The sequence below is a fragment of the Rattus norvegicus genome, chromosome 10, assembly GCF_021556685.1.
Source record: "Rattus norvegicus strain SHRSP/BbbUtx chromosome 10, alternate assembly SHRSP_T2T, whole genome shotgun sequence".
NCBI lineage: Eukaryota > Metazoa > Chordata > Mammalia > Rodentia > Muridae > Rattus > Rattus norvegicus.
In genome coordinates this window covers 91,705,105-91,718,100 of record NC_141543.1, presented here as the reverse complement: position 1 = coordinate 91,718,100, position 12,996 = coordinate 91,705,105, and the positions used below count along the sequence as shown (strand labels likewise).

The 12,996-nt window shown below is 44.4% G+C and overlaps 1 protein-coding gene across 1 annotated transcript; it reads left to right on the top strand.

Annotated features, from left to right (window-relative positions):
* The first annotated feature begins 1,575 nt into the window (after positions 1-1,575).
* Klhl11 (kelch-like family member 11) lies at positions 1,576-12,183 on the top strand. Its single transcript, NM_001105838.1, is given in 2 exon segments — positions 1,576-2,179; positions 10,347-12,183. Coding segments are annotated over 2 exon segments (2,130 nt in total). The 5' UTR covers positions 1,576-1,631; the 3' UTR covers positions 11,929-12,183.
* The last annotated feature ends 813 nt before the right edge of the window (positions 12,184-12,996 follow it).

Here is a 12,996-nt window from a genome sequence, read left to right as displayed (position 1 = left end):
GTGAGTCTGAAGACAACTACGGTGTATTTATGTACATAAAATATATAAATCTCTCTCTTTTTTAATGTAACTCCTCACCTTCACCCACTTAGCACTCAGTCTTCATTCGAGACAGCCTAGCCCAGGCTGTCCTTCCACGGATGATTCTGCCTTAGACTCCCAACTGCTGGGATTACAAGTGTGTGTTACTGTACTAGCCTAAGACTCAAAGTCATAAGCCTTTAGTCCCTTTTGAAAGTAATTTCCTCAGCCTGGTGGCATGTGGGAGGCAGAGGCAAGTGAATTCTGTGAGCTCGAGACCAGACTGGCTTATAGAGTGCATTCCAGGACAGTTACCACTACCTAGCAGAAACCTTCCCTTAAAATAAATTAAATAAATATGAATAAATATGAATGTTTTGTGGGTAAAAAAAATGGCTAATTGCACCTACCACCAACCAAGCCTAATTAATGACCCAAATATGAGTTCCATCCGCTAACGGAGAGAACAGACTCAATTAAATTGTCCTCCGTACTCCACACAAATAACCCACCACAAAAAAAAATAATAATTTTTTCTTTTTTTTGTGGGTTTTTTTTTTTTGGGAGGGGGTAATTTTCTTTTATTAAAAACATTTCAGAGCCCAGAGGAGGGATGGGAGTAATAGACAAAAAATAATTTTTTAGGGCTGTTTATTTATTGGTGCGGAGCTGATTAAACTGCCGTGGTTTCTTACATAGCTCATGTTAAATTGGGTGTGTTCAGGAACAATTTAGTAATCCCAAAACCCAGAAGAATCAGGAGTTCGAGGTCATCCTTAACTACACAGCAAGTTTGTGGCTACCCTGGGCTACATGAGAGACCCTTGCAAAAATAAACAAAAGGTTTATATTATTACATTTAACAATGTTATTTTTCTTTATACTGCCCCACTCCTGGATTGGAGAGATAGTTTAGGAGTTAGGAGTGCTGGCTAGCTGCTCTCTCAGAGGACCAGTTTGGCTGTTGGCTCCCAACACCGTTATCAGGTGATTTTTAACCACCTATATTTAACTCCGGCTCCAGGGGATCCAACCCCTGTCCTCTGTAGTTACCGGCACACACACATGTGCAGACACTTCGATAAGAATAAAATTAAAAAATACTTTCTCTCCGAAGTCAATCGTTTTGTTTCGAGACAGGGTTTCACTGTGTATCCCTGGCGGTCCTGGAACTCACTCTCTGAGACTAGGTCCTTGAACTCAGGGAGATTAGCCTGCCTCTGCCTACCAAGTGCTGGGATTGGCACAGGTCGGCAGAGGCAAGGTAGATCTCTGACTTCCAAGCTATCCTAGTCTACAGAGTGAGTTGAAAACAAACCAAAAAAAACTGTGTGTACGTGTGATGGTGAGGATACACTCCAAAGCAACTTAAAGTAGAAGAAAATTCAACAAAACAAGCACAGGCCGCAACCATAATGGAGGAGAAAAGGTGGACCAGAATTTTCTCTGGCTGCGAGAACTGCGCTTGCCTCGCTAGGGGGCGGAAGCATGGCGGAAGTGCGCAGGCGTAGCTCCGCCCCGCGCGCACTATTTAATCCCAGAATGCCTCTGTGTCGCACCAGAGTTGCCGCACCGTTCGGAAGCTGAGGGGTCGGTACGGCAGCGTCAAGATGGCGGCGGCTGTGGCAGCGGCGGCTGCGGCTGCGGCCGCGGCAGCATCTTTTCAAGTGCTGGAGATGGAGAGCATGGAGACTGCCGTCGCTGGTTCCGCGAGTCTGGCCGCCGAGGTCCGAGGCAGTGGCACGGTAGACTTTGTGACCGGGGCTGGGATCTCTACCCTTGTCGACACGGGCGGGGGCGATCCGGGCCCAGAGGCCGAGGACTTCGAGTGCAGTACTCACTGCTCCGAGTTGTCCTGGCGGCAGAACGAGCAGCGGCGTCAAGGTCTGTTCTGCGACATCACCCTGTGCTTCGGTGGGGCCGGAGGTCGCGAGTTCCGAGCCCACCGCTCGGTGCTGGCCGCCGCCACCGAGTACTTCACGCCCTTGCTCTCAGGCCAGTTTTCGGAATCGCGGTCAGGCCGGGTAGAGATGCGCAAGTGGAGCTCGGAGCCGGGACCCGAACCTGACACGGTAGAAGCCGTTATCGAGTACATGTACACCGGGCGCATCCGAGTGAGCACCGGCAGCGTGCACGAGGTGTTGGAGCTGGCGGACAGGTAAGGCGACGGTGGGCGAGCAAGGGTTGGGGGTTCGTGTCTGTGGTGCCAGCCCTCGCATTCTGCCCGCGGCGGGACAGCCACCGCGCCTGGCACTGAGGATGCCCCTGCGAGTCTAGCTTGTGCGCATTGCACCGGGGAGCGCAGATTTCAGGTTGTAGGGACAAAGGCGGTGAAAAATGGTGGGTAGTGTTCCGATTCCAGTGATGATGACATTTAAAAACGGTGAAATTCTACCTACGGATTGGAGGCGATGACATTTAAACCGACCTCGCAATGGCAAGAGCAATTGGACGTACAAAAGGGAATGGGTACACGTTACAGGCTTCCCAAAGGCCCTCAGTCAGGATCCAGGCTGGCTTAGAGAAAGGACTGTAAAAGAAAATACATGAAGGACGGGAGGATGTGTGAGGAATGTTTGGATTTTACTGAGTGTAATGGATGGGAGGCTGGGTAATGAGATGGTCTGATTTAATATTTAAATATTTCAAAAGTGAGAAATGGATTGTGGAAAGTGGATTGTAGGGAGCCAGAAAGGACGCTTCAGAGGTTGGTTTGGAGCCAGGTGGAGATGCTAGTACTGTTACAAATCCTTTAATACATACCTCTTGAGCACTAGACTCTGACCTCGTTAAAGTGCTGGGGGTGGGGGGTAAATCCAGCAGTGATCAAAACACATGAAAATCCTTTTCCTTAAAAAAACTCAAGTTCCACAGTAAATATATAATGTGGCCAATAATCATTGCGGCTGTGATGCAGAATGAGGTGTGGGGTTGTGCTTCATAGGCCCTAATGGTGAGGAGTTTTTCTGATTTTTTTTTTTTTTTTTTTTTTTTGGTTCTTTTTTTTTTCGGAGCTGGGTGCCGAACCCAGGGCCTTTCGCTTCCTAGGTAAGCGCTCTACCACTGAGCTAAATCCCCAGCGTTTTTCTGTTTTTTATTTCTTTGTTTTGAGACAGGTTCTCGCTATGTAGCGCTGGCTATCCTGGAAATCACTCTGTAGACCAGGCTGAGAGGAACTACTTTTTAAATTGGGGGTTTAAAGAATGTTGAGAAGTCATAGCAAAGGCATATAGGTGGCAAGATAGTGTGCTTCAGGTAGAAAGAAAACAGCATGGTTTATATAGCTGGATGGAGGGAGGCAGGATGAAAGGGGCAAGAGCATCAGTGGTGGTGAGGATGGATCCCTTGGGTCATTGATGCTCATCCTTCCTAATGCTGTGACCCTTTAATACAGTTCCTAATGTTGTAGTGACCCCAAACCATAAAATTATTTCCTTCCTAGTTCATATCTAATTTTGCTCCTGTGAATATTTGATATGCAGGCTATCTGGATATTTGACCCTAGTGAAAGGGTCACTCAATCCCCTAAGGGGTCACAATCTATATGTTAAGACCTCGGCCTTGGGCTGGAGAGATGGCTCAGCCGTTAAAAGCTAGGCTCACAACCAAAAATATAAGAACCTCTGCCTTAGGGCCTTATGGGCCTGTGAAAGGAGCTGAACTTTTTAAAATTAGAAGGCATTGAGAATGATGCTCCCCCCCCCCCCCCCCCCCCCCCCCGAGCTGGGGACCGAACCCAGGGCCTTGCGCTTGCTAGGCAAGCGCTCTACCACTGAGCCAAATCCCCAACCCCGAGAATGATGCTGTTTTACTTGATAAAACAATAGGAAAGGGTGCAGCAGGAGCTGTAGCAGACTGTCGTTGCAATAGTGGTGGAGGCTGGGATTGAAAAGGGGGTGATGAGAACGGGCATCATCTATGTGTGTATGCTTTGAGGTTTATTTTATGTATATGGGTGTTTTACTTGCATGTATAGGTATAGATGCACAGTATCAGTGCTTGGTGCCTAAGGAGGCCAGAAAGAGGACATGTGGGTGCTGGAAATTAAACCTGGGTCTTCTTCAGAAGAACAGCCAGTGCTTTTAATGCTGAGCCATTTCTGTAGGCCATCTGTGTTTTGAAATAGAGGAGATGAATTACTGGTGGGCTTGATACAGGAGTAAGGAAAAATATTTTTTCTTCAGAGATAAAATTTCTTTTTTTTTTTTTTTTTTTTCCCGGAGCTGGGGACCAAACCCAGGGCCTTGGGCTTGCTAGGCAAGCGCTCTACCACTGAGCTAAATCCCCAACCCCGAGATAGGATTTTTTTTTTTTTTTTTTTTTTTGTTCTTTTTTTTGGAGCTGGGGACCGAACCCAGGGCCTTGCGCTTGCTAGGTAAGTGCTCTACCACTGAGCTAAATCCCCAACCCCCGAGATAGGATTTCTTTATGTAGCCTTGGCTGCCCTAGAACTAGCTCTGTAGAGCAGGCTACAACTCAGCCCCACCTCCCTCTGCCTCCCAAGTGCTGGGATTAAAGGCCAGCACTACTGCCTAGCCAGCCAGAAAAAATGTTGGAAAGATCGGATTATTATTACAGTGTGGGAAAATGTTGGGTATTTAATCCCAACACCCTTGGGAAGCAAAGGCAAGCAGATCCTTTTAGTCTAGCCTGGTCTATATATCCAGCTCAGCTAGGCTGGAGATCTTGTCCCACCTCCTTATTTCAAAATAGATGTGGAAAAATAGGGGCTTTCAGAGATGGCCCAGATGTGGAAAACACGCCTGCACTATGGGCATGAGGGCAAAGTAGTGCATTCCTATAACCCCAGGCTTGGGCAAGAGCAGAAACAGGCTGATTCCAGTCTCGCATACTGGGGGAGGTTCAATGAAAGACCTTGCCTGGACTGACAGCTCAGTGGTTATGAGCACTTGTTTCTCTTACAGAGAACCAAGATTGATTTGGTTCTCAGCCCCAATCTTGTGACTCACAACTATCTATTTCAGTGGATCTGATGTCTTCTGACCATCAAGGGCGTCAGACACACATGGTATACATATAAGGAAAACACTCATACACATCTTTTTTAAAAATTTAGATCCAAAAGGGTGGAGATTAACCAAGGAAAGAAATCTGATGTCAAAGCCTTGTGCCTCTCTATACATTCATATTCAAACACACAAAAGATATGGAAAACAAAGAGCAGATAGGAGAGGAAGGTCAGTGGGCAGGGTCAAGATGACTGAGTAAGCTTCAGATTGAATGAAGGACATTGGGTCTCCAGTTAAGCTGTGAAAGAAATCACAAGGAGAAAGAATGTAACAAAAAAGGATATTTCCAAGAGCTGGAGATATGGCTCAGCCATTAAGAGTGTCTGCTTTTCCAGAGGGGCCTATGTTCAATTCCCAGAACCCACATGATGGTTCACAACCATCTGTAACTCCACTTGGAGGTTCAACTCCCTCTTCTGATATTGACAGTAGGCACACATGTGGAGCACATACATAAATGCAGGCAAAACACTAAAACATTATTTTTAGAATAGGGATATGTCTAAACACTGAGATTAGTGTAAATCTTTATACTGGAAAAAGAGCCAAGGATAGTGACACATTCTTGTGACCCCAACTCTTGGGAGGCTGAGCCAGTAGGAACAGGAGTTCTAGACTTGCATGGGTTACACACACCTTTAATCCCAGAATTCAGGATGCAGAGGTGGGTGGATATTTGTTTTTGAGGCAGAGTGAATTCCAGGACAGCTAAGGGCTACAAAAAAAAATTAGGAGAGTACCTTTAATCCCACCAATGCTTAGGACGTGGGGGTGGGGGGGTGTCAGTTGGATCTCTGATTTCAAGGACAGGCAGAGCTACATGGGAGATCCAGCCTCAAAGCCAAAAAAGAAAAAAGGAAAAAAAAATAGAGTAGGCATTAGATGGAAAGAAGAGATAAATGCAAATTGGGGGAAACTAGCATATAATTTATAATTAAAGCCACAGAATAGATTAAATTACTTAAGAGTACATATTAAAAATGAATAAAGGGAAAGAGGGCAGGTAGGAGAGTCTCTACCGCATTAAAGAATCCAGCAGAATGAACTGAGCTGATACCATGGAGGCCTAAAAAGGGGGTGGAGTCTACTGTCAAATGATCGATAATTGAAGGTTGGTGATGACATCATCGAGTTAAGTATGTCCATTAAAAAGGATTGGGTTTGAGGTAGAGTGCCTAGTTAATTCTAAAATAGGAATAGTGGGACATGTTTTTGTGCTGAAGAAAATGATTCTGGCTCTTGCTCCGGGCTCTGTCCTCTCACCCTTTCCTCTCTTCCCATTCCCTTCCCCCCCTCTCTTTCCACATGTTTATGGCGCTCGCTCTCTCTCTCTCTCTCTCTTCTCTCCTCTCCTCTCCTCTCCTCTCCTCCCCTCCCCTCCCCTCCCCTCCCCTCTCCTCTCCTCTCCTCTCCTCTCCTCTCCTCTCCTCTCCTCCCCATCCCCTGAATAAACTATTCTATACTATTAAAAAAAAATTACTCTGTTTGAGAGGAGAAACATACTATAAAAGCAAACGGACACAGGAGGTTTTTAAATCAAGGTAGGTCAGACTCCACATTACACTAAGATTGGGTGATGCGCACTTGTATCCAGCACTTGGCAGGAGATATAGTCCAGTGTTGACTAAATAGTCCAGAGATCCTTCTCAAGAATCGTAAGGATTGAGTCTTGGCTGTGGTGGATCGTGTCTTTGATCCCACCATTTATTTTTTATTTTTTATTTATTTATTTTTTTTTGGTTCTTTTTTTCAGAACTGGGGACCGAACCCAGGGCCTTACTACGCTTCCTAGGCAAGGGCTCTGCCACTGAGCAAGGGCCTTACTACGATCCCACCATTTATAAAGCAGCAGTAGGTAGTCTTGAGTTCCAGGCCAGTCTCAAAACTATAGGTGGAACTGGGAAAGAACATAGAGTGGATAACTGTAGGCAAATTGTTGAGGGAAAGATAAAGCCCCTACCCACCTGATTGCTTCTCTTCTTAAAGTACAAGACTGGATCCTCAGGGTTGGGTATAGGACCAAGGAGAATGAAACGGAAAAGAAGAGTAGCTATTGTCAAGTTGTATTTGTCTGGGGGGGTTTTTTTTGGTTTTTTGTTTGTTTGTTTTGTCATTGTTGGTCCTTTTTGAGTAATGAGAAAAGGAGAGAATTCTTCAGGCAGTTTACTTAAAACTAACTTTGCTGGTGAAGTGGTGCATGCCTTTAATCTTTACACGAGGGAAGCAGAGACAGGCTATCTGAGTTCAAGGTTAGCTAGGGCTACACAGAGAGAGCCTGTCTCAAAATATGAAAACAAAATATATCCAACTGTTCTCCATCCTTCAGAGGCACTATTCTAAGTGCCCTGTAATGATTGAATTTAATCTAGTGATCTCTGAGGCAGGATCATTTTTTCTCTGCCTAGATATACTGTCTCTGATCCAGCTCTGCATGGCACTTGGATTAGAAATTACAGGGTGAGCAGGGTCTTTTGGCTCAGTACTGTAATCCCAGCTACTCAAGAGGCAGAGGCAGAAGGATTACAGATTAAAGCCAACCTGGGCAACTTAGATCCTGTCACAAAAAAAGGTGGAAGAGAGGGGTTGTATAGTAGAGCACCAGCCTACCATGTAGGAGGCCCTGAGTTGAATCCTGTCTTACAGTTTCCATTGCTATGAAGAGACACCATGACCAGGTAACTCTTGTAAAGGCAAACATTTAATTGGGGCTGGCTTACAGGTTCTCAGGTTCAGTCCATTATCATCTAGGCAGGAATCATTGCCACGTGCAGGCAGACATGGTGCTGGAGAAGGAGCTGAAAGTTCTGCACCTTGATTTGAAGGCAAACAGAAGATTGGCATCTGAAGCAGCCAGGAGGAGGCCTCTTTCACACTGGTTGGAGTCTGAGCATGGGACTTTAAAGCCCACCTCTGTAGTGACACACTTCCTCCAACAAGGCTATACCTCATAATAGTGCTACTTTGCAAGGACCAAACACCCACAAATCCCCAGTATCATTAAATAAATATAAATATAAGCCCAGCACAGTGCTTCTCACACAACAATGCCTAGTGTGTAAGAGCTATTATTTTTATAGAGTAATATTTCCCAAAACCTATCTTAAGGGACTATGCTTCAGAATTATCTGCTGAACATTAGTGTTAGAGGCAGCCTGGGAATCAGGTGGCCCTGGCACCCAGACCTGTCTGGGGTACTATAGATACTAGAGTCTAGAACCTTCACTTATCACTCTTTGTCTTTATCTCCTAAGATTAGAATGTTTCTTCCAGAGGGTTGAGAAAGCGTATCTTAATTTATCTGTATTTGTAGTTAAATAGTTATTAAGCACAGTGACCATAATAAGCCATTATTAAATGAGAATGGGCCTGTCATCATGATGAACGATGGAAATGACACCATCATGATGACATTGTTCTTAGATTGTTAAAGAGTCTTTCTCTTTTATAACCATGGTCCCAGATTGAGCACCCCTGGGCTGAGTGCTTCCAGATTTATGATTTAGGTCAATACTGTGTTGTTTTTTTATTTTAACTTAAATGAATTTAGGTGGGTGGGCAATGTTCTATTAGTAACATATCAAACCACTTGACCCCAAGGGAGTGGCCACTATTAGGAGGTGTGGCCTTGTTGGAGGAAGTGTTTGACTGTGAGGGTTCACTTTGAGACCCTCCTCCTAGCTGCCTGGGAGCCAGTCTTCTGACTGCCTTCCTATTAAGATATAGAACCCTCAGCTCCTTCTCCAGCACCATGTCTGCCTGCACTGGGCCATGCTTCCTGCCTAGATGATAATGGACTGAACCTGAGAACCTGTAAGCCAGCCCCAGTTTTTTGCCTTGGTCATGGTGTCTCTTCACAGCAATAAAACCCTAATTAAGACACCTGCATACACTCTTTGTTGTGTGTCTGTTTTGTTCTTGGCTTCAGATATTTGAGTTAATCTTGTCTCATTTTAATGACAGCCAGCTTTAGGCAAAGTCCCTGAGAAAAGCCTATTCTTGTGGTTGCCTAAAAAGATGAAGATAGGAAAACTTCTGACACAGCCTAGGCTTCTGATATCTGACCAAGCAGAGTCTGTCTCTAAGAAGTTAGTTTCTTCTTGCTTCTAGTTTAGACTGTATGGTCATACTACACAAAGCCTTTTCACCAAGACACTTTTCCAATTAAGAAAAACACAAAGCTTGGAGTGGTGGTGCATGCCTGACCTGTCTCAAAACACCCCCCCCCCAAAAAAAAAAAAACCAAAACAAACAGAAATAAGAGTTCAGTGACTACAAAGGGATTAGAAAGGATGTCAGGAATGCGTTTGGATTGGCTTTGTCCTTGTGTGTGTGTGTGTGTGTGTGTGTGTGTGTGTGTGTGTATTTGAGAGTATATTCAGGTGAGTGCAGATGCCCAAGAATGCCAGAAGAGGGTATTTGACTCTTCCCAGCTGAAGTTAGGCAGTTGTAAGAAACTCGGAGGGGTTGGGGATTTAGCTCAGTGGTAGGCAAGCACAAGGCCCTGGGTTCGGTCCCCAGCTCTGAAAAAAAGAAAAAAAAAAAAAAAAAAAAAAAAGAAACTCGGTATGAGTGCTAGGAACTAAACTCAAGTCCTCAGATGGCCATCTTCTAGTTTCCAAGGGTACCAGCCATGTATGTGATACACAGATACTTGCAGACAAAATACCCATATATAATATGACAGTAGAATCCAGTCATAGTGGCACATGTTTTTAACCCCAGCACTCAGGAGCAGAGAAAGAAAGGTGGATCTATGTTTCAGGACAGCCAGAGTTAGTGAGACCCTGTCTTAAAAAAAATAAAAAGATTATTAGAATTAATAATAATCTATCCCTCAGCCCCCTTTTCTCATTTTCTTAAATTTTGAAACAGGGTCTCACTAAGTTTCCCAGATAGGCCTTTACCCAGTGATTCTCCTGTGTCAGTCTCTGAGTATTAGGATTACAGGCTCGTGCCTGTAAATGTATTATGTGTCTATGATGTATGGGTGCCACATCTGGAGGGAAGGGGAGTTTCCCTTCCACCTCAACATGGGTTCTAGGGATGGAATTCCAGTCTCTAGGCATTCTCTGACAGTGCCTTTTCCCACTGAGCTATTTCAAACCCTTTCCCCTAAAAAAATAGATTTTCCAGCATACTATTCGCTAATTTTTGGGGGGTGGGGGAGTAGTCTTTTACCAGTTTTGTGTCTGTAAGATTAATCCTACCATTTTAACTTGTATAATTTAGGTACACATATAACTATATAAAACATATATTCCGTAATTAATTGTTTATCTTTTTTCTTGATTCTAGATTCTTATTAATTCGTTTAAAAGAATTCTGTGGAGAATTTCTCAAGAAAAAACTTCATCTCTCAAATTGTGTGGCCATTCACAGCTTAGCCCACATGTATACCCTGAGCCAGCTTGCTCTGAAAGCCGCAGATATGATTCGGAGAAATTTCTATAAAGTCATTCAGGACGAGGAATTTTACACTTTACCTTTCCATCTCATTCGAGACTGGCTTTCGGACCTGGAGATTACTGTGGATTCTGAGGAGGTTCTTTTTGAAACGGTTTTGAAGTGGGTTCAGAGAAATGCCGAAGAGAGAGAGAGATACTTTGAAGAACTTTTTAAATTACTCAGGTTGTCCCAGATGAAACCCACCTACCTTACGCGGCATGTCAAACCAGAGCGGCTGGTGGCCAATAATGAAGTTTGTGTCAAGCTGGTGGCTGAAGCAGTGGAGAGGCATGCGCTCAGAGCAGAGAATATACAGTCTGGCACACTGCAACATCCCACTTCGCAAGTCTCACTGTTACCTCGCTATGGACAAAACATGGATGTGATCATGGTCATCGGAGGTGTGTCAGAAGGAGGAGACTATTTAAGTGAATGTGTAGGATATTTCGTTGATGAGGATAGATGGGTAAATCTGCCCCACATTCATAATCACCTTGATGGACATGCCGTTGCAATTACAGAATCGTATGTGTATGTTGCTGGCTCCATGGAACCAGGGTTTGCTAAAACTGTGGAAAGATACAACCCAAACCTGAATACTTGGGAACACGTTTGTAGTCTGATGACCAGAAAGCACTCTTTTGGGCTAACAGAAGTCAAAGGGAAGCTGTATAGCATTGGAGGACATGGAAATTTTAGCCCTGGCTTTAAAGATGTGACTGTTTACAATCCTGAGCTTGATAAGTGGCACAATTTAGAGTCAGCACCAAAGATTCTTCGAGATGTCAAAGCACTAGCCGTTGAGGACCGGTTTGTGTACATTGCTGCCCGTACGCCTGTGGACCGGGACACCGAGGATGGACTGAAGGCTGTAATTACTTGCTATGATACAGAGACTCGACAGTGGCAAGATGTGGAATCTTTGCCGCTTATTGACAATTACTGTTTTTTCCAGATGTCTGTGGTCAATTCAAACTTCTATCAGACAGCATCATGCTGTCCCAAGAGTTACTCTTTAGAAAATGAAGAGGCAGTAAGGAAGATTGCTGGTCAGGTGTCTGATGAGATCCTGGAAAGCCTGCCTCCAGAAGTCCTGAGCATCGAAGGAGCAGCCATTTGCTACTACAGAGATGATGTCTTCATTATTGGGGGCTGGAAGAACAGCGATGACATTGACAAGCAGTATCGGAAGGAGGCCTACCGGTACTGTGCTGAGAGAAAGAGGTGGATGCTCCTCCCTCCAATGCCTCAGCCCCGTTGCAGGGCCACTGCTTGCCACGTCAGGATCCCCTACCGGTACTTGCACGGCACACAGAGATACCCCATGCCTCAAAACTTAATGTGGCAGAAGGACCGCATCCGACAGATGCAAGAGATACATCGGCACGCCCTGAACATGCGCAGAGTGCCAAGTTCCCAGATTGAATGCTGAACTTGCCAATGCTTGCAGCTGATAACTGTTCTCCCTGTTCTGTGAGGCTGGAGATCCTTGGACTGTTACTTGGAAAAGTATGTCGATGACGTATTTTCTACTTGGACTTATTATTACCCCTATATAAAAGAAGTGTAGTTAAAAAACAAATAGGAAACTCAGTTCAATGTGGTAATTTTTGTTAGGTTGCAGTCCTGACCTTCGTTTGTGTTTGTGCTGGCAAATAAGATCTTATTAAAGAGAAGTGGGGGAAAGCAGGTCTAGTTACTTGGCCTTTCTTCTGCCAACAACTAACTTTGTCTTAGGGACTTACATGGGGCTCTGAGCACCAGTGTTATTTGCACATTTATTTGATACTCCTTTAAGTTTTTTATGGATCGTTTTCAGTGATACCAATTTATGCATTAAGCTCTCATCTGCAGGAGACGTGTGCAATAGTGAAACTGGATCTGAAGGTAAAAGCACAGTGTTTGAGCAGAAGTGATCTCAGAATGTTAGCATTGAGGCTCTGCTGGATGCGTTTATCTACAAAGGCTGTTTTGTTTGTTGGAAGGTTGAGGAGGTTGAGTGGCACATCCTTTGGGTTGTTTGTTTTTTCCCACAGCTGTTTATAGACTTGAAGCCAACATTCTGAGATGATAGTTGGGAAGATACTAATGTTTACCTGCTTGTCTAGAGGGAGTTAACACAGGTGAAGTTTATTTCTCGAAGAGAAGTGCTCAGTGTAGCTGAGAAAGCAAACGAACAAACATTTGAAACACTTTGAAGGGTTGTCACTGTGTTGATGAAGATGCAGTGTGCCGTGACAATCAACACACGATGCCTTCAGCTCGTTTTTTGCTTCACTGAATATTGTATAGACTCCTTATCAGTTCTTTCTGCAAGTAAAGCTTTCAAATGGCAAGGAAGTAACAGTTTAGAAAATACTGATAAAAGAAGCCATGTTATTTCTGGCCCGATTGTCATAACATTCTACCTAGACTTCTACTGGAACTTAGAGCCTAGAACATCAAATCTGAGTACATAGTTTTGGCATTTACAATTTTAAGGTTTTGATATATGACATTT